The following is a 25264-nucleotide window of genomic DNA, read 5'->3' as shown; positions in this document are numbered from 1 at the left end:
AGTCGGACTCCTATCTGTCTCTCCATTGCAGCACAAGCTATAGACCTCTCCTGCCATCTCCATGCTGACATTCCCTTTACACACCCTGTGCCCTCCCTTCGTATTTTGCTGTTCCTGCAGCTTAATAGATATTGGAGATGTACTATGGATATTAGTCATCAGAGGAGGCCCTTCTGCCCCGTCACTTTGTCTCGAGTTTCTCCTATGTCTGCTGGCCTCTGGTGGTGATAGTTTGAACTGTTCTTTTTTTAGTTAATGGCCTGCTGGCAGGTAATGGTTCACATTTTCTCAATCCATATTAAAATATTGGAATACTATGTTCAATGGAAATACTTTTTAATTACTGAATTTTGTATTTTTTTAGGCATCATGGCATAATGCAAAGAACACAGCCTGAGTTTTAGAGTCAGACTTACTAGGTTCAAATCCTAGCTGTGCTATTTCCTTATCAGAGTGACTTTGGGCAAGTTACCTAACTCAGCTTTCTTACCTACAAAGTGAAGATAATAATAAATAGCTCTGTGGGAGAATTAGATGAGATGATTGTAAAATTCATAGCCTGAGCTGTGCCCTAGCTCAATAAAAGTTTGTTACCTTCTCAATAATGGTGATTTGTTTAGTGTGTGACTCAATGTGCTTTTTTTAAATTTTGGTACCGTAAAATTTACCATCACACCTATTTTCAATGTGATTTTTTATAACTGCTTTTCTGACTCTTGAGTTTGGGAAATGAGGTCAACTCTAGAGTGGGCCGTGAAGCCTCTCTGTGCCCAGGGAACTTTGCACATCTGAGCCCAGAAAATAAGGGCTAGAAGGGCTCTTGGGCACAGCTGAATGGCTCTGAGCACTTGACCTCACTTTGGTTTCCAGCCTGGGAAGGGCTGACGGGGCCCAGCACTTTTCCCAGGGTCAGTAAAAGGCAGAGGTTTGAAGTTAGGCATCACCAGGTTCTCAGTGGGGCCTCTAAGGCCCCCCTCCCACTTTACAGGGAAAAGAGGAGGTGGCTGAATAGAGGAGGATATGAGATTGGTTCTCTGTTCTTCCTTCTCCCTGCTTTCCCTCATACCCATCCTCTCCCCCACAGCAGCCGTCTCCCCCACAGAGACTGGGAAGAGGGAGGGGGGCGGAGTTGGGGACTGAGGGATCAGAAGCCCCGCAGTGCCCAGTATTATCTGAAGGAAGCTCTGGCCAGGGCAGCTGTGCTGGCTCATGCTCCCAGCTCCCACTGCCACCTCCATCAGCATGATGCTGGGGTGTCTGGGGCTCTGGGCACTGCTTCCCGCGGCTGTGCAAGGTGAGTGTCTACGGGGAGGGGCAGGGTCTCTCCACCTACCCATTAAGGGACGGGGCACTTGAAGCAGCCGCCACCCCTTGGGAATATGGTGAGTGGGGTGGGTGAGTGAGGGTGAAGGGTAGAGCCATGTGTCCCCCTGATGGAGATCAGGTTCCAGGTCTCTGCTGACCCTGTTTCCTCCTGTGGCTTTACCATGCTGGCCCTGGGATGTAAAACGTGTTTTGTCTCTCCTTTGGCTGCTATTTTTGCCCCTGCATTCACTCCCATTTGCACCCTCCCCTCTCCCCATCCTGGGCCGCAGCGCCCCCAAGCAGGCGGACCTGTGTGTTCTTTGAGGCCCCTGGAGTGCGGGGAAGCGCAAAGACACTGGGGAAGCTGCTGGGTGCGGGACCAGGCCCCCCCAGGGTTATCCGCTGCCTCTACAGCCGCTGCTGCTTTGGGATCTGGAACCTGACCCAAGACCAAGACCAGGCCCAGGTGGAGATGCAAGGTGAATGGCACAGCTTGTGGCAGGTGATAGCCAGGGTAGGAGAGAGGCACATGGAGGGGGTGGTGGCAGCTGAGGAGAGAAGTGGAATGTGTGGAGGGAAAGAAGAGCCCTTGAGAGGTGGAAAGGATGCCTCTGATAGAGAAGGGACACCCTCTGTGTTCCCACCCCTATTATGCTTGCTGGTGCACTCTCTCTCCCTCCCTTTCTCCCTTTTTCTCTCCTCCTCCCAATCGCACCCCATCAGGATGCTGGGACAGCGACGAGCCAGGCTGTGAGTCCCCCCACTGTGACCCAAGCCCCAGAGCCCATCCTAGCCCCAGCTCTACTCTCTTCACCTGCTCCTGTAGCACTGACTTCTGCAATGCCAATTACAGCCATCTGCCTCCTCCGGGGATCCCTGGGATTCCTGGTTCCCAGGGTCCCCAGGCCATCCCAGGTAGCCACCAGGGTGCTGGAGCCAGGTGGGGGCTGGGGCCCAGGTTAGGATGAGAGGTAGAACCAGGGCCAATTCCCACCCTACTCCCGTCCCAAGCTTCCCTCCTACTGGCCTTGAGAAGTTGGTTGTCCTGGTGACTGGGAGATAAGGGGGCTTGTGACCAGGATGGGGGTGGGTAGAGGAGAGGGAGAGGAGCAGAGGGCAGATTTGGGGCCAGGCTCATTCAGCCTACATTCTTGCCTTAACACACAGGGGAGTCCATCTGGATGGCGCTGGTGCTGCTGGGGCTGGTTCTCCTCCTCCTGCTGCTGCTGAGCAGCATCATTTTGGGTACTAGTCTGCCCCACCCCACTCTTGTGACCCTAGGACACTGCCCCCAAGTTCTGACCCCCTCCAGGCTCCCCGATCCCCATTACCTCCCACAGAGCCTCCTTCCCAGTCTCCATGCCCATGAACCCTGACCCTAAGGCTCTTCTCTGCCCCAGCCCTGCTCCAACGGAATGCCTGCCGAGTGCAAGGTGGGCCAGAGCCGGAGCCGGAGCCAGAGGCAGACCCAGACTCGGGCAGGGACTGGAGTGCCGAGCTGCCCGAGCTGCCCGAGCTGTGCTTCTCCCAGGTGCCCAGGGAGGAAGGGAGGGGGTCTCTAGGCACTCATGGAGGGTGTGCTGGGGAGGAAGCCCCAGTACCAACTGAGACCCACACCCAGCACCGTGTCCCCACCAGGTAATCCGGGAAGGAGGTCATGCAATGGTGTGGGCTGGGCAGCTGCGAGGCAAGCTGGTAGCCATCAAGGCCTTCCCCCTGAGGGCTGTGGCCCAGTTCCAAGCCGAGAGAGCACTGTATGAGCTGCCAGGCCTACAGCATGACCACATTGTCCGCTTTATCGCCGCCAGCAGGGGCAGCCCTGGCCCCCTGCCCTGTGGGCCCCTGCTGGTGCTGGAACTGCACCCCAAGGTGAGGCGGGAGGAATGTATCTGTGAGTGTTTGCCTGTGTGTGTATGTGGGAGGGGCGCTGGATGGCCACTGGGCCCTGTCCATGTTTATTCTTCTGCTTTAGACTGCCTCTTTTCTAGAGCAATAAAAATGATTTTTATTGTTTTTTTCTTTTTATTACACAAGCAATACTTGCTAAATTTTTTTTACTCATAATATATAGACAAAGAAAGGGAGAAATCAAAACAATTCATATTCCCAACCTTAAGGAAAACCACTGTTAAAGAAATACCTCCAGGCATAGCCCTCCAAACTCATTCATTTATTCATTCAACAAACACCTATGAACTATATGTCACACTTCCTGTACTAGGGAAAACATACCTAATCCCTGCCTTTTCAGATTTTATAGAGTAGGAGGGAGACAGAAGTGGATCAAGCAGACACAAAAAGAAATGTAAAGTGTCAAGCGCATTAAGTGGAAAGAGAGGTACTATAAGAAAAGAAAAAGGGGGGAGGGTATAGCTCAGTGGTTGAGTGTGTGCCTAGCATGCACAAGGTCCTGGGTTCAATCCCCAGCACCTCCATTAAAAAACAAACAAACAAACAAATTACCTCTCCCCAACAAATTAATTAACTAGTTATTTTTAAAAAAGAAAGAAAAGAAGAAGGATCTGAGACTCAAAGGGAGGACCATGGGCAATAAGGATGAGGAGGAAGAGGTAGGCGGGGCCAGACCACACCGGGCTTGAGAGCCTGCTAATGACTTGGGACTTTGTCAGCACCTATAGTTCCTCTGAAATCTTGAATTCTGGAGAGTCCCTTCTTTGCCTCACTGCCCAGCTCAGAAATCACTGCTTCTCTGGTTTCATTTGTTTGTTTAACTTTCCTGGCACGTGGAAGGTACTCAATAACGTTTGTAGAATGAAGGCCTCCTTTACTCCTTTCCCTTCACTTCCCGCTTGCTTCTTGAAGGCTGCTTTCCGACCCAACAGCTCCCCCAAGCCGCGCTCTGCTACAGGCTGACACCTCAGGCCAGGTGGTTCACGAGGGGTGCCCTTGCCTAGCCCGCCCTGCCTCTGCTGTTTCTGTCTTTATCCCAAGTCCTGTAAGGCAGTATGAGGTGGTTAACAGTGTGATGCTGGATTCAGACTGCTCGAGGTCAAGCTCTACTCCTCTCTCGCCAAGTGATTTCCAGCAAGTTTACTTGCCTCTCTCAAGCGCCTCATCTAAAACTGACAGGAATGCCTACCTCCCAGGTTGTAGTGAGGGTTCCAGGAGGCCTGGCACACAGTACGTGCTCAGGACCCTTGAACTAGAGATGCTGTTCTTCCTGTCACTCTGACTGATGCGCATTCTCCCACCTCTGCTGCCCGCTGCCTTCACCTGGATGTGTCAGTGTGTAAGTCTGCTGGGAGATGCAGGGAAGTCTGTCCACTGATCTCTGCTCCCGTGGGCGGATCAGCCACCTCAAGCTTTGTGTGTTCCCCCCTTCTCTCTGCTCCCCAGGGCTCCCTGTGCCACTACCTGACCCAGCATACCAGTGACTGGGGAAGATCTCTGCGGATGGCGCTGTCCCTGGCCCAGGGCCTGGCGTTTCTCCATGAGGAACGCTGGCAGGATGGTGGGTGAGCTGGGAGCAGGAAGCCATGGGAGTCAGGAGCCACACTGCTGTTTCTGATTTTCCCTTAGCTTGGAGGGGAAGGATTGGGTCAAAAAGAAAAAGGAAGAAGATCCATGCCCCTTCAGCCTTGGCTTCTCCCACAGGCCAGTATAAACCAGGTATCGCCCACAGAGATCTGAGCAGCCAGAACGTGCTCATTCGGGATGACGGGTCGTGCGTCATTGGAGACCTGGGCCTTGCCTTGGTGCTCCCTGGCCTCGCTCAGCCCCCAACCTGGGCCCCTACTCAACCCCGAGGCCCAGCTGCCATCATGGAGGTCAGTACTCTGGATAAGCGTAAGGCCCAGGATGGTGGTAAGGATGCTGATGAAGTTGTGGCAACAGTGCGGCAGCACCTGTCCCGTTTGGGACATTGCTGAGTCTGGTCAGGGGGATGCCACGTGGACCAGCATTGCGGTGAGGGTTGCCAAGGAGATGATTCTTGGCCTTCCATGCCTCGCTCTCCAGGCTGGCACCCAGAGGTACATGGCACCGGAGCTCTTGGACAAGACTCTAGACCTACAGGACTGGGGCACAGCCCTCAGGCGAGCGGATGTTTACTCTCTGGCTCTGCTCCTATGGGAGATCCTGAGCCGCTGTCCAGATTTGCGACCTGGTAAGGATGGATGTAACAGTGCCCCCCGACTTGTTTCCTCCCCCCATGCCCCATTCACCCATTCTAGACCCACCTACCTCCTGACCCAGGAAGCTCTGCCCTTCTCCCTCCTGGCCTTTCCACAAGGGAGCACCCTCAGGCTAGCTGACACCTGAACTCATGTGCCTTGTCTCAGACAGCAGACCACCACCCTTCCAACTGGCCTATGAGGCAGAACTGGGTAGCACCCCCACCACCTGTGAGCTATGGACCTTGGCAGTGGAGGAGAGAAGGCGCCCCTACATCCCGTCCACCTGGTGTTGCTTCACCACAGTAAGAGGCTACAGGCTGGTGGGCTGGGGACCTGGAGGGTCTCAGCATGGGCTTCAAGGACTTGTCTGCCAGGACCAGTCCACCTACTCCTGTCTCCGCTCCTCTCCCACCACTCCTGGCTCACGTTCAGCTGGAGCTGGGCCGACTTGCTCTGTCCTTCAGGTCATCCCCTTCCACAGTAGGTCTCACTCAGGCCATTCCTGAGCTGCACCTTCCTCTTGCTCAGTCTTGCCTAGTCTTTCTTTACTCCATCATCATTTTGCCCTGTTCCTCAGTTTCTTCCTCCAGGAAGCCCTCCTTGGCTTTACTTCTGCCCTGAGCTCTGCATCAAGATGGCCCCTCTCCTAGTACGCTGGAGCCCAACATTCAATCCAGTACTTCTTCATTTGTGTTTCTGCCATGACCCAATAAAAGCCAGAACTAGGTATAAAGGGTTAAAACAGTAGCCTAACTGAAATTTCAGGGTTTCCTAGGAAATTCATTTCCTAACAGGAAGCCCCTTCCCCTGCTACCAGATCTGAAATTTCCACCACCCAAGAATCTGTTGGGCTAGATAAGAAGGCCCAGGCATTGTTTGCAGAAGACCCTGATTGACTGAGAGGAAAGAGAATAATTTCCCATCTGCATGTTAAGCCATTAACCTAAATTAGCTCCTCAGAGGAAAAGGTGGACTCTCTGGAGAGAACCTGTCTCATATGGAGCAAGGTGCAAAGGGCTGGATATCAGTGATGAAGGCTGCAAGAAAGATCAGAAGAGGAGTGTTGAGAATAGGGCCAGGAGAGATACCTTTCACCCTGGGGCCACTCAGGGGGCCACTCAGGATCCTGGGGTCAAGCCTGCCTCCTGGTCATTCTTTCCAGGACCCTGGTGGCCTGAGAGAGCTCCTGGAGGACTGCTGGGACGCAGACCCAGAAGCACGGCTGACAGCTGAGTGTGTCCAGCAGCGCCTGACCGCCCTGGCCCGTCCTCAGGAGGCCCACCCCTTCCTAGAGGGCTGACCACATGGCTGCCCCTGTCTCTGCCCAGAAGACCATCTCTCAACTCCTCCCTGCTACTATTCTCCCTCGTAGGCCTTAGCTGAGTGTCTGTCACCTCAGTGTTCAGCAAGGCCCTTGTTCCAGAAATCCCCAACCTGCCTGTACCACTTCTCATGTGTAAATATGCAGTTTATGTGTAATCTATGTGCATGCAAACATAAATACGGAGATCGGACGCCTGTTCTGCTTCACCGCTGCCTTTCCTACTTGCCCAATGTTTGTATGCATCCTTCTGCGGGCTTCCACTCCACCGCTTCTGACCAGTGACTCTGGCTGGGTGTGCACAGGAAAGGGATAAAGTCAGCTTTCCTGACTCCTCATCCTGGGGCCGTCCTCCATCTCTGTAATCTTGCACACCTCCTCTCCCTCTTCCTTTCCTTCTCTTCCACGAGCCTTTATTTGGTGGAATCTCATGCTGGACCCTGGGGAAGGAAGGATGATAACAATGGAATCGCTTCTCTGAAAGCGTTCATTTTGCTGGGGTCCTGCGCAGTGTCCTGGGGGAATGTCCTTTCCTGAGGTTTGAGTGGGAAGACCTCACAGAGCACAGGACGCTTGGGCTGGGGCTTGAAGAGCAGGAGTTTTCCAGGAGTGTTGGGAGCAGGTGGGCATTCCTGGCCCAGTGAGGTGTACCATCACGTGGTGTAGGAAGAAAGTGCAGGGAACCTGGGTAGCAAAAGTGGAGGGCGTGGAGAGAGGAGAGGTGGTTGTGAAGAACTGTAGGCAAGGCTTTGTGAGCCATGCTGAGTTCTTCATTTCTCTTTTTGGATTTCTCTACAGGCTTTTCTTTCTCATGACAGGCCCTTTAACCCTGAGTGCTGCTCACCGTCAGGCCAGTTGCAAGAAACTGGTTTACAGCCTTGGCTCAGTTTCTAACTATCTGAGTTGCTTCCTCTTTCTAGGCCTCAGGTTTCTCATCTGCCAAACAAAGGGACTGGAGGCCTTCTGATCTAACCCCAGAAGAGCAATGGGAGGGCTTTGACATCACTCCAACAGGATTGTTTCCTGCTTAGTGACCAACTTGCCCTATGTTTTGGGGCAAGTTACTTAACTCTAGAAATCTCAGTTTTATCATGTGTGAAGTATGGATAAAGACACCTACCCTGGGCTGGGAGTAAATAAGTAAATAAACCTAATTACCTCCCCCTCAGAAAACAAACAAACAAACAAACAAAAAACAATACCCTGCCTTCAGGGTTGATTGAGGGTGAAAAAGAAGAGGTGCCAGTCTTGTGCAACACCTGGCCTTAATAGACATTCTGTAAATGCTAGAAGTTGTGACAGAGAGTTAAGATGGACCCCTTCTAGCTTGGCTTGCTGGAGTTCCGGGAAGAGCTCAGGGCTTGGGACTTACTTCCCTGCAGATGTAGATTTCAAATTCTCTCCAGACATCATCACTTGGATAGGCAGCCACCACCTGAAACTAAATACATCAAAATCCAAGCCCCTGCCTTCCCCTCACCGACAAGTCCGCCTTCTTCCCCCATTCTTACGGGCACCAACACCAAGTTTCCCCAAGGAAGAAACTTGTCCCTTGTCCCTTCTTGTGGCCCCAGCTCGTCCCACCATGTCCAGTCAGTTCTTGCAAGGGCAGGGTCTGCTTCTGGCACCATCCCCCTTTCTTTTCTCCAAGGTCTAACAACTGGTGCCCAGTTGCCCCTTGGCCACCTATTTCCCCCACCAATCTAGGCTAAACAGCACTCTTGGAATAATCTTTAAATATAAGTTTCATTATGTCTTGCCTCTGCTCAACAATCTACTTGCCTTTTTCATGACAATCCTGTGAGAACCATTTACAGAGAGGGAAACCAAGGGCTCAGAGAAGTTCAGAAATGTGTCCAAGGTCATACAGATTTTAAATAACAAAGAAGGGATTTTCAGCCATTAAAAATGTTTATGAAGACGCCATAAATTATTAGAAATAGATATGTCATGTGAAAAGAATATACAAATATATGTTGACAAGCCTAATGTTTGTTAAATCAAAAATAAACCTATGGTGGGGAGGGTATAGCTCAAGCGGTAGAGCACATACTTAGCACGCACAAGGTCCTGGATTCAATCCCCAGTACCACCTCTAAAAATAAATAAACAAACCTAAATACCTCCCCCACCTCCCCAAAAAAACACAAAACCTATGATCACAAGAAAAGCAAACAAACACCAACGGAAGGACATTTTTCAAAATACCCAACCACAAGTATCAAGATCATCAAAAACAAAGAAATTCTGAGAAACAATCACAACTAAAAAGAGCCTAAGGAGACATGACGATTAAATGTAATGTGATATCTTGGATAAGATCCTATAATGGAAAAAGGACACTGGGTAAGAGCTCAAGAAATCTGAATAAAGTGTGGAGTTTAGTTAACAATCATGAAGCAGTATTGGTTCATTAAGGTAACAAATATACCATACTAATGTAAGGTATTAATAATAGGGAAACTGGGTATGTGGAATATGAAAAGTCTGTATTACCTTCTCAATTTTCTGTAAATCTATAATTTGTTCTAGACAAAATAAAGCTCATTAAAAACAAAACAAAACAAAACTATGACCATCTTCAAAACTTCAGAGGCCATAAATACAAAGAACAAGGTTGTGGTAAGCATCACAAGGTTTACCTGCAGTATTTTTGAGTGAGTGTCTAGTAATGTGTTGTATTGAAGGGATCACTAACATAAAAACCAGAAAGCCTAGATTATAATCTTGGCTCTCCTGTCAACTCTTAGAAAAGTTTATTTAATTTTCAGGAAGTTGAATGAATGATTCTCTAAGTCATTTCCAATCTTATAATTCCATGATGATAAAATATTTAGTCCCAGTTGTAAAGATTACTTCACCAAATCCAGTATATTCCTAGTATGATATTGCCATGATGAGTGATGCTGAGCTCATGGAGATGCAGTATGCATGTAAATAAACTGTTTAGAAACTTGAAAGCATAAATCTCTGAGGAGAAATGGACTCATGGGAAGGAAACTATGTGGGGTGGTGGACAATGGGGAGAAGACTGATTTTTTCTTATCTACCTTTTTTTAACCTCAATTTTGAACTATTTGCATATTTTGCATATTAAAGTCATATATTCACTTATTACTTTTAAAAGTCTATGTCTAGAAAAAAAGACTAGATGGAAATATGCCAAAATATTAACAATTAGTGATTCTGTTTGGGTGATGGGACCTCAGAAGTAGTTTGCTTTTTCTTTCCAGATTTCTGTGTTTTCCAACTTTTCTTCAATTCTCATGAATTATTTATAGGAGTTAATAAAAGCATATAAACAAATTTACTATCACCAGAAAACATTCCTTAAAAAAACCACATGTGACTTTACAGTGCCACCCTTCGGCACTGATGGACACGACTTGTAGCTTATGTTACGTTTGTGGTTATGTTGTTTGCTGAAGTTATTTCATTTGTGAGCATTGTATTCTCACCTAGACTGTAATGAAAAACATGGAGTGTGCGGAGAACATAGATTATATTCCTTCTGGTTTCATTATAGCACCCAGTTCAGGACTCAGCACACAGCCTGGTGTACTGGAAAGATAGAGTCCTGGGTTCCTGACCTGAATTGGCCTCTAACTAAGGCAGAACCTGCAATAAACCGCTTCTCCTTTCTGAGCCTCATTTTTCGCATCTGTTCAAGGAGGATGCCATTCGCTTTTGATGTGCTAAGGTATGTTCAGTAAATGCTCATTGACCAACAGACCCGGTAGGAAAAGGATGCTATTTGGTCCCGTGCCACAGTTTTATATCTTCACCTACCTGTCATAGGCCTACCTGAAGTTCTTAGAAAGCAAGTGATAGGTGACTCATGCTGCTTCGCAATTTTATAGCGCCTTCCTTAGGTCTAGGAAAGTAACTACAAAATCTTCTATAGCTTCAACCTCTCTGAATGTCTCCTTCACTTCTCCCACCCATTACTATTTTTAAAAATTATATATATGAGAGAGGGGAGGTAATTCGGTTTATTTATTTGTTTATTCCTAGAGGAGATAGTGGGGGTTGAACCCAGGACCTCATCCATGCTAATAAGCATGTGCTCTACCACTTGAGCTATACCCTTCCCCGTCTCCCAAATTGAACCTTACTTTCCCTGGAGTGGTAGCTGTTTTTTCTTTCACATACATTGGAGGAAGGTAAATATTTTCCTTTCTGTCTGTTGCTGCATCCAGACCCTTTCTCCATCTTTCTCCTTCAAAAGCCCAAGCTGTTTCTCTGAAACACATATCATCAGACCACATGACTTGCTACTTCACCTTATTGTGGTCATTTACAGACCTCCTGGTCACTCCTGTGTATTTGTTAATATTTCAGCATCTGGCTCAAAATCTTTCTTTTTAATCACTACTTTTGTCATCATTCTTGGCAACTTAAGTCAACATGTGGATAATTTACTTAATCTTTTCATCTTGATCTTTTTACTTCCAACAAAATTTTCCTCCACTACTTCAGACACCAAGATCTGTTTCAAATTGTTCCTCTCTCTGGATGCCATTTTGTGATCTAAGCCTGGACACAATGCTTCCCTTGAACAGATCTCAGTAATGAATGATCTTAAAGGAAGCGAGGGAATGCACAAACAAAGGAAAAGCAGTCAAAAAACAATAGTTTGGAGAAAAAGTAGAATCCTGGTTCCTCCTCAGGAGATATATATAACAATCTGATACCTATCTTTAAGTTCTGCAGGAACTAAGGCCCACACCCAGGTGGAGAATGGAATGACAATGTTGGACTTTTCTGACCCTCAATCAACCAACCAAAGCTTGGACTCTATCAACCTTTGCCCCAATTCTATGCTGAATTCTCCTCAGCTCAAGCCCTTGCAGGAATATGCACGTACCCTTAGCTTAAAACTTTCCTAAATTTGATGTTCAAGGGAATACTGCTTTGGGAAAAATCCCAAGTGTTTTTCTTACTTGCTGTAAATAATAAATCCTTCCTTCTCTTGATCTCTGTCTTGGCTGTATCTTTTGGCTTGACATTCACCAAGAAGTAAACCCAGCTTTCAGGTAACAAGAGCTCATCCTCTCAATCACTACACTGTGCTAACTGAACTGTCTTAGCTAAGGTCAGTGTCTTGACCTGTAAACTTGAACACCTCTCTTCCTGGTTACTTAGGAACTTTGCTCCTTCAATTATCCTTTCTTTCTCCAGCAATATTATTTTTTTTCTCTCTACTGGACAATTCTCATCAGTTTACAAACATGCTTTAAACTTTCCCTCTTAAAAAGTCCTTCCCAAACTGCCCATTCTCTTATGATTACTGCTCCGTCTCTCTGCTTCTCTGTTTTCCAGCACTCCTTGTGAAAGAGGATTAATAAAATGGCCACATTTAGGCTAACAGATTGCTTATTCTTATGCTTGCCCTTAAAACGGTCGGCTGATCTGACTGACGAGTTGCTACTCACAATTTCAGGCCCATTGTTAAAACTAAAGCTAGTAATTTTACTGTTTCTGCTTTATTCCAATAATCGAAAACAATAATCATACTTGGTTTCTGAGTTGTTCTCCAGGGAGGTCACAATTCTGTAATCTTACAAAGTAGGATTACCAAGAAGACCACGCCTTGGGTGCTTACGCGTACTTACGAGATAAAGAGATCAAAAAGTGACAACCGCTAGGCTCTATAAAACTAGTCGCCTAGAAACATCATGACGCCACTCTAAGTCTTCTGATGAGAAAATGACTCTGTTCATTGTTATCAGTGCTTTATTGTTTCAGCTATGTCTATATAATCACACTACACCATCCCCAAGGGGGGTTCACAGTTTTGAAGGCACCAGCCTGCTGTGAGTCCCCTTTGCCCAGCAAAGCAATAAAGCTGTCTCTTTCCTTCTAAGCTCCAAGACCCTGTCTCCGAATTATTCTGCTCATCAGAGACAGGGCTGATCTTTCCGCAACACTTGGAAGACTTGCTTTTGTTTGCTGCCTCGATCTTCTCACTTTTCATTCGCTCCTCAGTTCATTGCAGGCAAAATTCCATCCCTAGCATGTAATTAAAACCATTCTTAAAAATTCACTATCCTTGCAAAATCCAATAGCCAATTCTCAGCCTGCATCCTACATAATTTATCAGCAGAATTTGACACATTTGATAGCTTCCTCCTTGAATCCTTTTTTTATACTTTTGGTTTTCTCCTTCGCTGGCCATTCATTCTTTTTTTCATTTCCTTTTTTTTTTTTTTTTTTTGAGTATAGATAGATTTATTTAGAAAGATACATACTACGTAGAGTGTAGGCTGTTTCAGAAGGTGAGAGGAAGGCCACAAGCTGTGCGGGTTGTGTGCTTAGGTTAAAGTAAAAATAGATACACACTCCATAGACAGAACCAGGCCATCTCCGAAGATGAGGGAGCGAGAGAGTGGTCATTCATTCTGTATCCTTTTCTCATTCCTCTTCTCTTGCCAGTTTCTAAATATTGGCAGGCCAGAGGCCAAGTGCAGGGCCCACTTTTCTACTCTGGCTACCCCTGCCCCATAGATGACTTTATCTAACTCCTTTACATACCCTGATAACTCTTTTTTTTTCTCTTTGGACAAGACCTCTCCCTGAGCTCCAGACTGCCAAATCCAATGGTCTTTTCAACATCTCCACTTGGATATCTGATAGGCATCTTCAACTTAACCTTGTACGAATGTACTTACATCTGCTCCTCTGCCATCTTCTTTATTTCAGTAAATGACCAATTATTTCCCAGTTACTCAGTATTCTTGGGTTCATCCTTGATTTCTCTATTTTTTTCATTTCTACATCCAGTCCAAATCTGCTAAGTTCTACCTTAAAAAAAAAAAAACAACAACAACAAACTCAGAGTCTGACCACTGCAGATCATCTCCACAACTTCCATCCAAGTCACCACATTCCTTCCTTGGACGACAGCAGTAGCTTCCTAACTGGGTTCCCTGCTTCCACTTAAACCAGCTCTCCCTATTTTGTTCTTTCACCACACAGTGGACCAGAATTATTATTATTGTTGTTGTTGTTATTATACCATTTAAACCATTTTTAAGCATAAAGTTTAGTGGCATTAAGTACATTCACATTGTTGTGCAACTGTGACCACCATCCTTCTCTAGAACTTTTTCATCTTTCCAAAACAAAACTCTGTGCCCATTAAACAACAACTTTCCATTCCCAGCACCTCCCCACCTCCAGTCCCAGGCAACTGCTTTCTGTTTCTATGAATTTGAATTTGACTATTCTAGGTACTTCATATATATATGGAATCATACAATATTTGTCCTTTTGTGGCTGGTTTATTTCACTTAGCATAATATCTTCAAGGTTCATTCATATTGTAGCATTTGTCAGAATTTCCTTCCTCTTTAAGACTGTATACGATTCCTATTCCATTGTATGCATATACCACATTTTGTTTATCCACTCATCTGTTGATGGGTTGTTTCCATCTTTGGGCTATTAAGAATAATGCTTCTATTAACTTTGGTTTACAGAATGATTTTTTAAAAATGAAAATCAGATCATGTCATTTCCCTGTTCAAAACCCTCCAGAGGCTTCTTTTCACACTTAGAATAAAATCTCAACTCTTTCTCATGGCTTATAAGGCTCTATGAATACTTTCCCATGGCTTCCAAAGCTTCTCCCCACCCCTTACTTTGGGTTAATTTTTCTACACAGTACACATCACTATCTGACATTTTATTATGTAGTTATATTCTACCTTTCCCATCAAGATATTACCTATATGAAGGGAAGATTTTTTTCTCTTGTGTTTTCCCCAGTGCTTAGAAGAGTCCCTGGCTAGCTTGAGAAATTTTTGTTAAATGAAGGAATAACAGAAGCATGATAAATAATTATGGATTTAATGAATGAGCTGAAACAAGCTTTAAAAGCATTATTTCAGTGCTTTTAGAATACTCTGTGATTAATTCTGAGGAAGAATTTTCCAACTAGCAGGTTGGTGAAGAGGCACATGGAGGATACCGGTAACCTATGAGGGTACAGCATAGAGGTTAAAATCATCTAGTCTAACAGTGTAAATTCTTCATGTGTATGAGAATCATGGTAGTAATACATGATAGCATATAATAAGTGCTTATTATGTGACAGATACATGGTTATCTCATCACAACTCTATGAGATGGGTACCACTGCCACTGTTTTACAAATGAGGAAATTGATGGTCTGAGAGGTTAAATAACTTATTCAAGGTCACACAATAAGTGTCAGAGTCAGGATGTGAATCCAGGTCTGTCTGACTAACTCCAAAACCACAATGCTCTAGTTGCCTAATCATTCATTCATGCAGTTATTCATTTAACAGCTTATTCATTGATACCCTCCTAGGTACCAGGCACCATGCGAAGTGCTAAGTGGTATTGAACACAGTCCTTACTTTCAAGAAGCTTACAGTCTAATGTAGGAGGCTAACATTAATCAAGTAATTACTGAATCATGTTTATAAATTGAGATAAGTGTGCTAAAGGACAGGTAAGTTTCTACCAGAAGCTACAACAAAAGAGCTTTACCTGACTAGGGTGACAAGGCAACTTCCCTGAAGAAAAGATCCTGGAGCTGAGAGCTGATGAATGAACAAGAGTTAATTGGGCAAAAGGGAGAGAGATGGGGAGAGCTTTCCAGGCTGCAGGGGCAGCAAGTGCAAAGGCCCTTCTTTGCAAGGAACCAAGATCTCCTGGAGGGATGAAAGAAGCCTAGGGACTGGAGGGCAGAATATCAGGGGTGACCAGTATGAAAGGAGACCAGAGAAGTAGCCGGGCGGCCCACTGTGGACATTACAGTAATCAGATTTTGAGTGTTCCTTTGTTGGACAAATTGGAGGAAACAGATACTCATACACTGCTGTTGAAATGTAAATAAATATAACTTCTATGGAGGGTAATTCATCAATATTCATAAAAAGAAAATATGTAAAATGACCTATCTTTGTCAGGTTATTTATTGCAATGTTGTTTTGAATAGCAGAAGATTGAAAACAACACAAATGTCCATTGACTGTTTACATCAATTATCGTACATTGTACATGGTACAAAAGAATAAAAGGAGATTGTGAAAAAGATGAGGGACACTCTGTACTGATATGGCAATATCTCCAAGATATATTAAGTGGGGGGAAAAGTTGCAAATTAAACTCTGCATAGTTTGCTGTTTGTATGTCAGTATTTGCTTGACTGTAGTGAAGAAACTGTGGAAGTAAATAGAAGAATCACAGGGTATGTGGGTTGGGGGAGGCTGGGTAGATGAAAAACAAGAGTGGGAGGGAGACTTCTCACTTCATACCTCTTTATCCTTTTTGGTTTTCAAATCATGTGACCACGTTACCTCTTCAACAAAAAATGAATGCATACATGTAAAAATAGTTTCTACCTTTGTCTTTAGGATGACGCAAAGCCATTGAATTTTAAGCAATGGGGTGACAGCAGTTGGCTTTAGAAAGACATTTCCCAGATTGCAATATGGAGTATGAACTGGAAGAGGGCCAGAGTGGATGCTGACAGGACAGTTAATGAGACACCACTTCACACCCACTAGAAAGCTTATATGAGTAAAGACAGACAGTAACAAGTGTTGGCGCAGATGCGGAGAAATTGGAGCCCTCACACATGGCCGGTGGGGATGTAAAACGGTGTGGCTATTTTGGAAAATAGTCTGGCTGTTCCTCAAAAAGTTATACATAGAATTAGCATATGACCCAGCAATTCCTCTTGTAAGTAAATATCCAATAGAATTGAAAACATATGGTCGGTGCATGCGGACCCACGTACCCTCCTAGTCAGTGGGCTCTCAGGGAGCCACAGAGGTCACTGTGCTGAGCGGGGGTGGGGACAGCAGGACAGCTTCCTTATCGCTCCGTGGAGCGCCTCCAGCCTCCCTACTGAGGCCACCCGCAGTGGCCAGCCTTGCAGTGATGTGTTCTGGCTCAGTGGCTTCAAAGACTCCAGCTGGATTCATTGGACTAGGCAACATGGGGCATCCACTGGCAAAAAAACTCATGAAACACAGCTATTCACTCACTATTTATAACATATTCCCTGATCCAAGCTAAGAGTGTCTAGGTTTGTTCCCTGATGCATGCTAAGAGTGTCTAGATTTCCCAGCGGAGTCTTCCCCAGCAGATGTAGCGAGAAAGTGGATGGAATTATTAACAATGTTGCCCACCAGTATCAATGCAACAGAAGCTTATTTTGGGAGCAAATGGAATTCTTTTAAAAAAGCGAAGAAAAGCTCACTATCAACAGATTCCAGAGCTATCAATCCTACGGTTTTGAAAGAATTAACTAAAGAAGTTGAGAAAATTGGAGCAGTTTTTCTGGAGGCTCCTGTTTCTGATGGTGTAGGGAGTGGCTCAGTCTGAAAACCTAATGTTTATGGTGGGAGGAGTCAAAGATGAATTTGCTGCTGCTCAGGAGTTGCTGGGGTATAAGGGCTGCGATGTGGTGTGTTATGGAGCCCTTGGGACTGGGCAGACTGCAAGGCTCTGCTACAGCAGCCTGCTGTTAGCTATTTGTATGATTGGAACTGCTGAAGCTATGAATCTGGGAATCAGGTTAGGGCTTGACCCAAAACTCTTAGCTAAAATCCTAAATATAAGCTCAAGACAGTGTTGGTCAAGTGACATTTATAATCCTGTACCTGGAGTGATGGATGGAGTTCCCTCACCTAAGAACTGTCAGGGTGGATTCAGAATAACACTCACGGCTAAGGAGCTGGAATTAGCATAAGACTCTGTTACTATCACAAAGAGCCCAATCCTTCTGGACAGTCAAGCCTATCAGAGCTACAGGATGATGTGCGAGAAGGGCTAGTTGAAGGGCTGCTCAGAGAAAGACTTCTCATCCATGTCCCAGTTTCTACGAGGGAAGGAGATGTTCTAAGTTTGCCCTTTGGCAGTGGACACTGTTGGAAACCAGACTCTGTCTTGGAGCCTCCTTATAGCTCACTCCACAGGTAAAATGAGTTTAATCAAAGATCAACTCTCTGCTTTTGATTGTCTAGGTCACAGTAAACCCTGGGCTTTTGTACCCATTTTGGACTGCTTATTCTTTAAAAAGAAAATCTATTTAGTAAATATATAATGTCTGAATTTTTTTTTTTTTTTTGCAAGCCACTGATTTTCTCTTAAGTAGCTGACTGACATTTTTCAAAGGTCCCTAAGCATCTTCAACTTACATACTTCAATCAAGGTATTATTTACTCCAATTTACAAAGAAAGTCATTTTTTTTCCCCAACAGGATAAAACCTATCTTAGGGGAAAGAAAATAAATCGGTTTGAGGAAAGGAGTTAGAAAAAGGGGAAATATAATGAATTACTACCTGTGTCCCTCAGAAAGTTTGTCCTTTTAACCAAGTGGTAGTATTCTTGTATTACTGAGGTTACTGATTCATTTTCCAGGAGTTGATAAAGCAAGAGAATGCCTGCCTTGCCCCATGTTATTTAATTTGGACTCTGTCACATTTATCTTGGTGTGTCCCTCTTGTAATAACTCCCAATACTCAGCAAACTTGTTTTTTATATTTTTGCTTCCTTGTGCATTCTTACTACATATTTTCTGAATTAAAGAGAATGACATGTTTGGAACTATTTCAGAGCCAAGGGTGATATGTGCTGTAGATAATTATTACATTATTCTAAACATAATTGATACAGAGTAGGACACTGCAGGCCCCCTCACCAACCCCTGCCTCTTGTTTATTGCCCCATGTTACTGAGGCTGTTGCCCCCAGGATCATACCCTTGCTTCTCCCTTGAATAGAAACCAATTATTCTAAGTCTCCGGAGGCAGCCACAAAGAAAAGAAAGAAGAACTGGTTAGAATAAACTAGGCCCAAGATGGCAGAGGATTTGCCTTCCAGTGGACCTTGAGCCTCATTATATATTCATCCTTCATTGTAATGTATTAGCATGCCAAATGACACACCCACCAGTGCCATGACAGTTGACAATTGCCATGACAATGGGAAAAGCCCACACAAGGACAGAAAAAAAGGTAATTGGCTCCAGCACACCCAGAAGGAGGATATGATGGCAGAAGCTTCCAATAAAAGTCCACATGGCCTGACCTGGAGCTGGAGCTGCCTTGACCAGCCGTCTTGGCTGATGGCTCCCTACTTGAACAATTTCTTTCCTTTTCCTTTTTTGAGTGATAAAACAGCTTTTCACTTTGTCCCTCTGCCTCTGTTGCAAATTCTTTCATAGCCAGTGGCAAGGACTCACACTTTGGTGGGCTTCTGAATTTAGGGGTCTTACTATCCACTAACATAACCATATAATTTTGAATTGAAATTAATTTCCATGCTGATAATAAACAAAAGAAAACATGTGTTCATGTAAAAACCTGTACATGAATGTTTAAAGCAGCAATATTCATAACAGGCCAAAAGTGAAAACAATTCAAATGTCCATCAACTGACAGATAAATAAACTAAATGTGGTATATCTAAACAATGGCATATTATTCAGTACTTCCTTAATAAAAATGAAGTACTGACTCATACTATAACATGGATGAACCTTGAAAATATTATGCTAAGTGAAAGAAGCCAATCACAATAGGTCATATATTGTACAATTTTCCATTTGTACAAAGTATTTAGAATAGGAAAATTTACGGGCAGAACATTGATTAATGGTTGCTTTGGGCTTGGGTGGAATGGGGGAGAGGTTGGGGGAGAGGTTGGGGGAGAGGTAAGGAGAGGAATGAGGATTCATTACTAATGGGTGTGGAATTATTTTAAGGGGGACAAAAATGTTCTAAAATTAGGTGATGGTGATGGTTGCAGAAGCTCACAATATGCTAAAAACCATTGAATTGTACACTTTAAATGGGTGAGTTGAATGGTATATAAACTATATCTCAATAAAGCTGCTTTAAAAGAAAAAGATAGGTTTAAATATTTAAATTATGAAAGGCATCATGCCTGTATAGATGAATCAATAATTTCTTTCAAACTCAATGATCTTCCAAGAAGGAAATAATGCAGATATAAATTGTTGCCCTAGAGTTAAAAAAAAAGAAAATATTCCAATTCATTTCAAACATTTAGAATGAACCTGATACAAAAATATATCAAAATGTGCTATGGTTACATAACTATTTCAATAAAATATATATAACAAAAATTTTAAAATTAAAAAAATAAAAAATTTTAGTTAAAGATGACAAACTCAGTATACAATTTTTCTTCTTTATATTTTTTGTATGTCACAAGTTTGGGATGTAATAGTTTCTCTAGGGTTTAATTCAGAGTATTTAATTTCTATCATGTTTTATTCCTTGACCCAGAGTTACTTGAAAGATTTTTGTTTGTTTTTTTAACTTCCAGATGTATATTTGTGTTGCCTAATGCAAATTCCTGTGCCCGACGAACAGTGAGGTCAAACAAACTGGAATGCTGGAGTTTAGATTGCAGAAAGGTTTATTTCAGGGCCAAATAAGGAGAACTGGTGGTTTGTGTTAAAAAAAAAAAAACAACACAACAACCCGATCTCCTCAGTGGTTTTGGGGGGAGAGTTTTTATAGGCAAAATTTGGGGCAAGGGCTGCTTTCTTCTGATTGGTTGGTGGTAAGGTAACAGGGTGATGTTCCAGGAATCTTGTGCTCAGCCCGAAGCTACCATCCTCCACCTGAATGGGGACCTTAATTCCTGCAGAAAAACTCAAAGATATATTGTTATGTATATTCCTTGAGGAGGAGCCGGGACCCTCCTTTATCACTACATAAATTGTTTCTTGACTATTCCTCCTTTGTTTCTGCATTCCCTCCCTTTCCTAATTAGCCGCTGTCTGAATCTGCTCTTTGAAACGCAGGGAAGGTCTAGGAGGCTGAACCCTTTTTCCTACAAACAAGAAACGGGGACACAGAAAGGCTTTTGTTCGTAGGAGGGCCCCACAGGGTCCTGCTCAGTTTCATTTGTATTTACGTTTTAAGTTGTGGTCAAAGAATATGGTATGTGTTACATAATTCTTTGAAATTTGAATATTAGTTGAGATCATTTTAATAAATGTTTTAAGTATGCTTAAGAGGAATAAACATTTTTTTTTAAACAAGTCAACTGTACTTACATCAATTTTTAAAGAGAATAAGTACTTTTAAAGTTTTGGGTGCATGGTTCTATATATGTTCATTAAATCACGCTTGTTAATTATGTTATTAAAAAAACATAGAGGCCAGTGCAGCAATCCAGTTGAGAGATGACGGTAGATTGGATGTAGAGAAGATGGAGAGAAGTGGAGGGATTCCAGATTTACTTGGCGAAACAAAACAGACCCTTCAGTGATGTTGGAGGGGGAAGAAGGTAAAGGCGAAGGAGAGAGCCAACAAGGATGAGCTCCTTGGTTCCTGGTTAATGGCCATTCCACAAATGGCGGAGCTATGCAACTGAGATATGGGAATCCTAGGAGAGATTAGAAATCTCTGTGTTTCCCCCAAGAATGTTTCTTTACTTCCTGCGGAAGCTCAGAGGGAGTCCGCAATATTGAGGCTTGGGGGTGAGCCTCAGCAGATCCCCGCCCTTCCTTAAGCGCTCTGTGTTATATATCTTATCACAGTATATTCACATTACAAGGTGTGGCACCCACAGTTCAGAGGTCAAGTGTTGAGTTTCTTCTAGGCACTTGGGGACTTTGCCCATAAGCTGGCCAGGAGAGAGGAATCTCCTAGCTCGTCCCTCCCAGCGCCACCCACCAGGGTTTTCCGGCCCGCCCGCTCCTACGCACCAGCCTCGCCCTACCGCGCCCGGCTCCTCCCCTACTGCAACCGTTGCCCTCCAGCGTAGTGATTGACAACTGAGTTCTCCAATCATATCGCCGAATGACCACATAATTACCAATTAGGCGATAGCAGAGACGGATGCGGGAGCTTAAGGTGAGACTGAGACCAGGAAGTGAGAGTGGAGGCTGAGAAGGACGAGTCAAGCCCAGGCAGTGGTGTAAAGGTGACGGGACATCTAGATTCCTGTTTTCTTCTTTCTTTATTCCTGGGTGAGGGGTCCGGTGGCAGCTGGGAGCCAGGAATCTCCATTTGCCCTTTTTAATGGGGAAGGGGGTGTGTCTACATATGTAAGCGTTTGAGGATCTTTCAGCCTCCTGCCTCGTTTTGCGTCGAGGCGGGTCCTTTTCTTAGCCTAGGGTGGGGGTCCTGTCCTCCATCACTCTCCCCCGGGGGGCAGTGAAGTTGTTTAAGATCCTTCGGCAGCATATAGGTGGTTAAAGTTTTCCGGAGTCAGTCTAGGAAAGGGAGATGAGTGATGGGGATAGCGAGATTCGCGGACTCTGCCCCTCTCCGGAGGAGTTAGAAACCTCCAGCGGTGGCCAGAGCTGGTGGAAGGTGGAGGGGCCCTGGGAGCTAGGTTCCTGCGGTTAGGGAACTAGGAACCGAACAGGTATTGGGGAGAAGGGACAGGTGGAAACATTGTGGCAGTTCTCTGAGAGCCTACTGTGGGGCAGGAGGCTTTGGAGTTGGGCTTGGTCTCTAAATCCCCTACCCATTTCTGGACTGTCAGGTTTTGCCTTTATTTCTTTCTCCTCAGGCTGGTGGAAACACCTGAACATGTGGAATCCTAATCCCGGTAGGTGTTTGGGGAACTCTTCTCCTGCCCCAACCTTTTTTCAGATGGGCTAGAACAAAAGCAAAGCCCTATTCCCCCAGGGTGGTTCTTCTTCCCAGCCCTGCCAGGGACGTTACCTTTTCTCTGTACTACTTATGTTTGTCTACCCTACCCTCCATTCTCCTTCCTCACCTTTCCATTTCCCCTTAAGTGTTGAGTGAGAAACGGAATTCCCCTCCCCCCACCGTTTGTTTGTTTGTTTGTTGCCAGAGGCTCTGGGCAGTTCTAACCTTAATTTATTCTTTGCTTCTTCCACCAGGGCAGCCGGGGCCAAATCCATATCCCCCTAACGTCGGGTACCCTGGAGGTTGCAATCCTGCCCATCCACCACCTGTCAACCCTGCCTTTCCTCCAGGCCCCTATCCCCCTCCCCCAGGAGTTCCCCAGGGGAATCCAGCTTTTCCTCCAGGTGGGCCTGGTCATCCTGTGCCACAATCTGGGTACCCAGGATGCCAACCCTCAGGTCCCTACCCCCCTCCATACCCACCACCTGCCCCTGGCATGCCTCCGGTGACTCCATTGGCCCCTGGCATGATGGGACCAGGAATGGTGATGGACAAGAAGATGCAGAAGAAAATGAAGAAAGCTCATAAAAAGATGCACAAACACCACAAGCATGGCAAGGTCAGTGCCTTCTGGAGCCTGGCTAGGAAGGGCTGCCCCCCCCACCCAAACCAGAGGGACTAGGGAGGCAGAAGATGGGCAAGGAAGGGGGATTGGCAGTCTGAGGACACAGGGCAGCAATTGTGTTGCTCTGGCAGATGATTTTCCTCTGTATAGGATTCCAAAGGGAGGGAATCTGATAATCTTGAAAAGAACTATTAGGCTATTTGGGCCTTCTTTCTGGGAGGGGCTAGACTTAGCCTTTGAATGGATATCAGAATCCGAAGTCCTTGTGTGCCTTTCTCTTCCCAGAACTTCTGCCCCTCTCCCTGACCAGATGCATGTTTTAGCAAGTTGGACACACCCACTGAGGTGGTCAAATGTCCAGTAATAGAGTCAGTCCTTTGAAAAAGCAGTCTTTTAATAAAAATTGACAAATAATGTGGCCCTAGTTCCCGGAGTTCTTTCTCTCCTTCAGCGTTCTTAGTGTTTTGTGTTAATTACATGGGCCTTTTTGTCCAACCACCCAGCAGGGAAACTGAGAGGAAGAGCAGTAGGTGACTCAGCCTCAATAAAACCCTGAGTTTCATGCTCAGTCCCAGGGCAAAGTATCTTCATTCCAGAGGAATATTAATTTGCAAGGGTAAAGGTAGCTCTCAGGACAACTCTGGAAAGACTGAACCAACCTCGATCTTAAGGAGGCCCAATTTACATTTTTCTGCCTAGTATTTATTTGCCTTACGGTTTTGGATGCTAATCCTGCTTCTGGATCTTTGGTAGCAGTCTGAGGAGAAGAAAAGGAGAAAGATTGAAAGGAGAGACTAAAAAATGTTTTTGATGACAGTTGTCAAGGGGGGTATGCCTGTAATGAACCTTGACTAGGACTCTCCCAGCCTCCTCTCCCACTTTCCTCACTTTTTTTCCGTTGAGGCTTAGGGAAAAGTAGAGATAGATGCACACACAGCTGCTGATTCTACTCACTTTTCTTAGACTCATAGCCACTAGGAACTTTCCATGCAGTTAACATTATAAGGTAGAAGCTGTTTCCTAGCACTATCCTATGCTTGTGCCTATAATTTATTCTTTGCTTAGGCATTGGCTTAGGTAAAGAAAGTTGGAAACTTGCTCCACATGCAGTGTGTTAAATTCTGTGCAATGATTTAGGATGGTTTCATCCATTAGTGTATGCTCACTGCTGAAGGAAACCCTTGTGTTTACTGTTTAAGGGACAGTCTGGTTGAAGACTCCTGACCTTCTTAGAAAGCAAAGGGCACTTGGGTGGAGGGGTAGGGCACCAAAGCATGTGTCATGGAGGGATCAAAGGTCATTGGATCTGATGATATCCCCTTTCCCCTTTCCCCTTGCAGCATTCCTCCTCCTCCTCTTCCAGCAGTGACTCTGACTGAATACAGGGCCTGGACCCTTCCCTCAAGTCTCTCCAGTTCTGCTCTCCCATCAAGCTTCAGATGCCATCTTGTACTGGGGGAATTAGCCCCGGTGTCCACTCCCCCACCCCCCCACCCCCCGCAATCTGAGTCTCACTCTGCTGTTCAACCCTAACTGGCTAGGGAAAATGGGAAAAGAATTGCCATGGGCGAGCAAAGGCCATCTTCTCACTGCTGAGATAAAACTTTTAGCTGATGAGTTTTGCAGAAGAACTATTTTTTTTTTTGCAGATGGTGAGATCTTTGAGCTAAATGCTAAAGACAAATCTAAGATCTGTAAAATGTGATTTTTTAAATTTCCTTTTGTAATACTTAATGACTGGGGAGGTGTTGTGGAAATTTAGTAATGGGAAAAAGCCCAACCTGTACCTTTCTTGTAATCGTGGCATGCTTCAGTGATTTAGTGGCAAATAAACATTGCCTAGCAGGACTTTGTTGATTGCAGTCACTGCAAGGCTGCTGGGAAGTGTAGCCCGTTTGGCTGATGACTGCCATTTTATTTTGGAAACTAATTTGCTTTTTAACTCAGCATGCTATCTCAGGTCCTCCTCTTCCTCTCCAACTGTCAGTCCAAATAAAGCTGTTTCTGTTGGTCTCTCTTCACCTGTGCCATTATCTTGGTTGGGTTTAGCACATTCTACTACTTTTGCTGCCCTTTTACAGACCCTTTAAAGGGTATCATTTTTATGGTAAGGAACCAGAGTATCATCAGAAAGACACCATACTGCCTCTATTTCTTAAGTGGGAGGGTCCTTCAGAATTGCTTCAGGCTTAGTGGGATGATTCTTTATTGTCTTTCATTTGATGAATGGATATAGGTCTTTTGCATAAGTTTTTGT

General features: G+C 45.0%; 2 protein-coding genes and 1 pseudogene across 7 annotated transcripts; all 3 read left to right on the top strand.

Annotated features, from left to right (window-relative positions):
* Nucleotides 1-734: 734 nt before the first annotated feature.
* AMHR2 (anti-Mullerian hormone receptor type 2) lies at nucleotides 735-15826 on the top strand. Of its 2 annotated transcripts, XM_010964367.3 has the most exons (11): nucleotides 735-1294; nucleotides 1596-1784; nucleotides 2029-2220; nucleotides 2473-2550; nucleotides 2706-2836; nucleotides 2944-3174; nucleotides 4663-4777; nucleotides 4921-5093; nucleotides 5284-5431; nucleotides 5607-5743; nucleotides 6604-15826. In XM_010964367.3, exons 1-11 carry the CDS (start codon nucleotides 1210-1212, stop codon nucleotides 6739-6741), a joined length of 1617 nt encoding a protein of 538 aa, XP_010962669.2. In that variant the 5' UTR covers nucleotides 735-1209; the 3' UTR covers nucleotides 6742-15826. The 2 variants fall into 2 exon arrangements, with proteins under 2 accessions (XP_010962669.2, XP_010962672.2); XM_010964370.3 differs by lacking the exon at nucleotides 2029-2220.
* A 173-nt stretch (nucleotides 15827-15999) lies between these two features.
* LOC105076378 (3-hydroxyisobutyrate dehydrogenase, mitochondrial pseudogene) lies at nucleotides 16000-19816 on the top strand (annotated as a pseudogene).
* A 1777-nt stretch (nucleotides 19817-21593) lies between these two features.
* PRR13 (proline rich 13) lies at nucleotides 21594-25024 on the top strand. Of its 5 annotated transcripts, none has more exons than XM_010964372.3 (4): nucleotides 21594-21705; nucleotides 22300-22338; nucleotides 22637-23001; nucleotides 24348-25024. In XM_010964372.3, exons 2-4 carry the CDS (start codon nucleotides 22320-22322, stop codon nucleotides 24384-24386), a joined length of 423 nt encoding a protein of 140 aa, XP_010962674.1. In that variant the 5' UTR covers nucleotides 21594-21705; nucleotides 22300-22319; the 3' UTR covers nucleotides 24387-25024. The 5 variants fall into 5 exon arrangements, with proteins under 5 accessions (XP_010962674.1, XP_045379545.1, XP_045379543.1 ...); XM_045523589.2 differs by having other exon boundaries at nucleotides 21611-21635; XM_045523587.2 differs by having other exon boundaries at nucleotides 21650-21751.
* Nucleotides 25025-25264: the final 240 nt, after the last annotated feature.

Source organism: Camelus bactrianus, chromosome 12 (genome assembly GCF_048773025.1).
Source record: "Camelus bactrianus isolate YW-2024 breed Bactrian camel chromosome 12, ASM4877302v1, whole genome shotgun sequence".
NCBI lineage: Eukaryota > Metazoa > Chordata > Mammalia > Artiodactyla > Camelidae > Camelus > Camelus bactrianus.
This window is presented reverse-complemented; position numbering and strand designations above follow the sequence as displayed.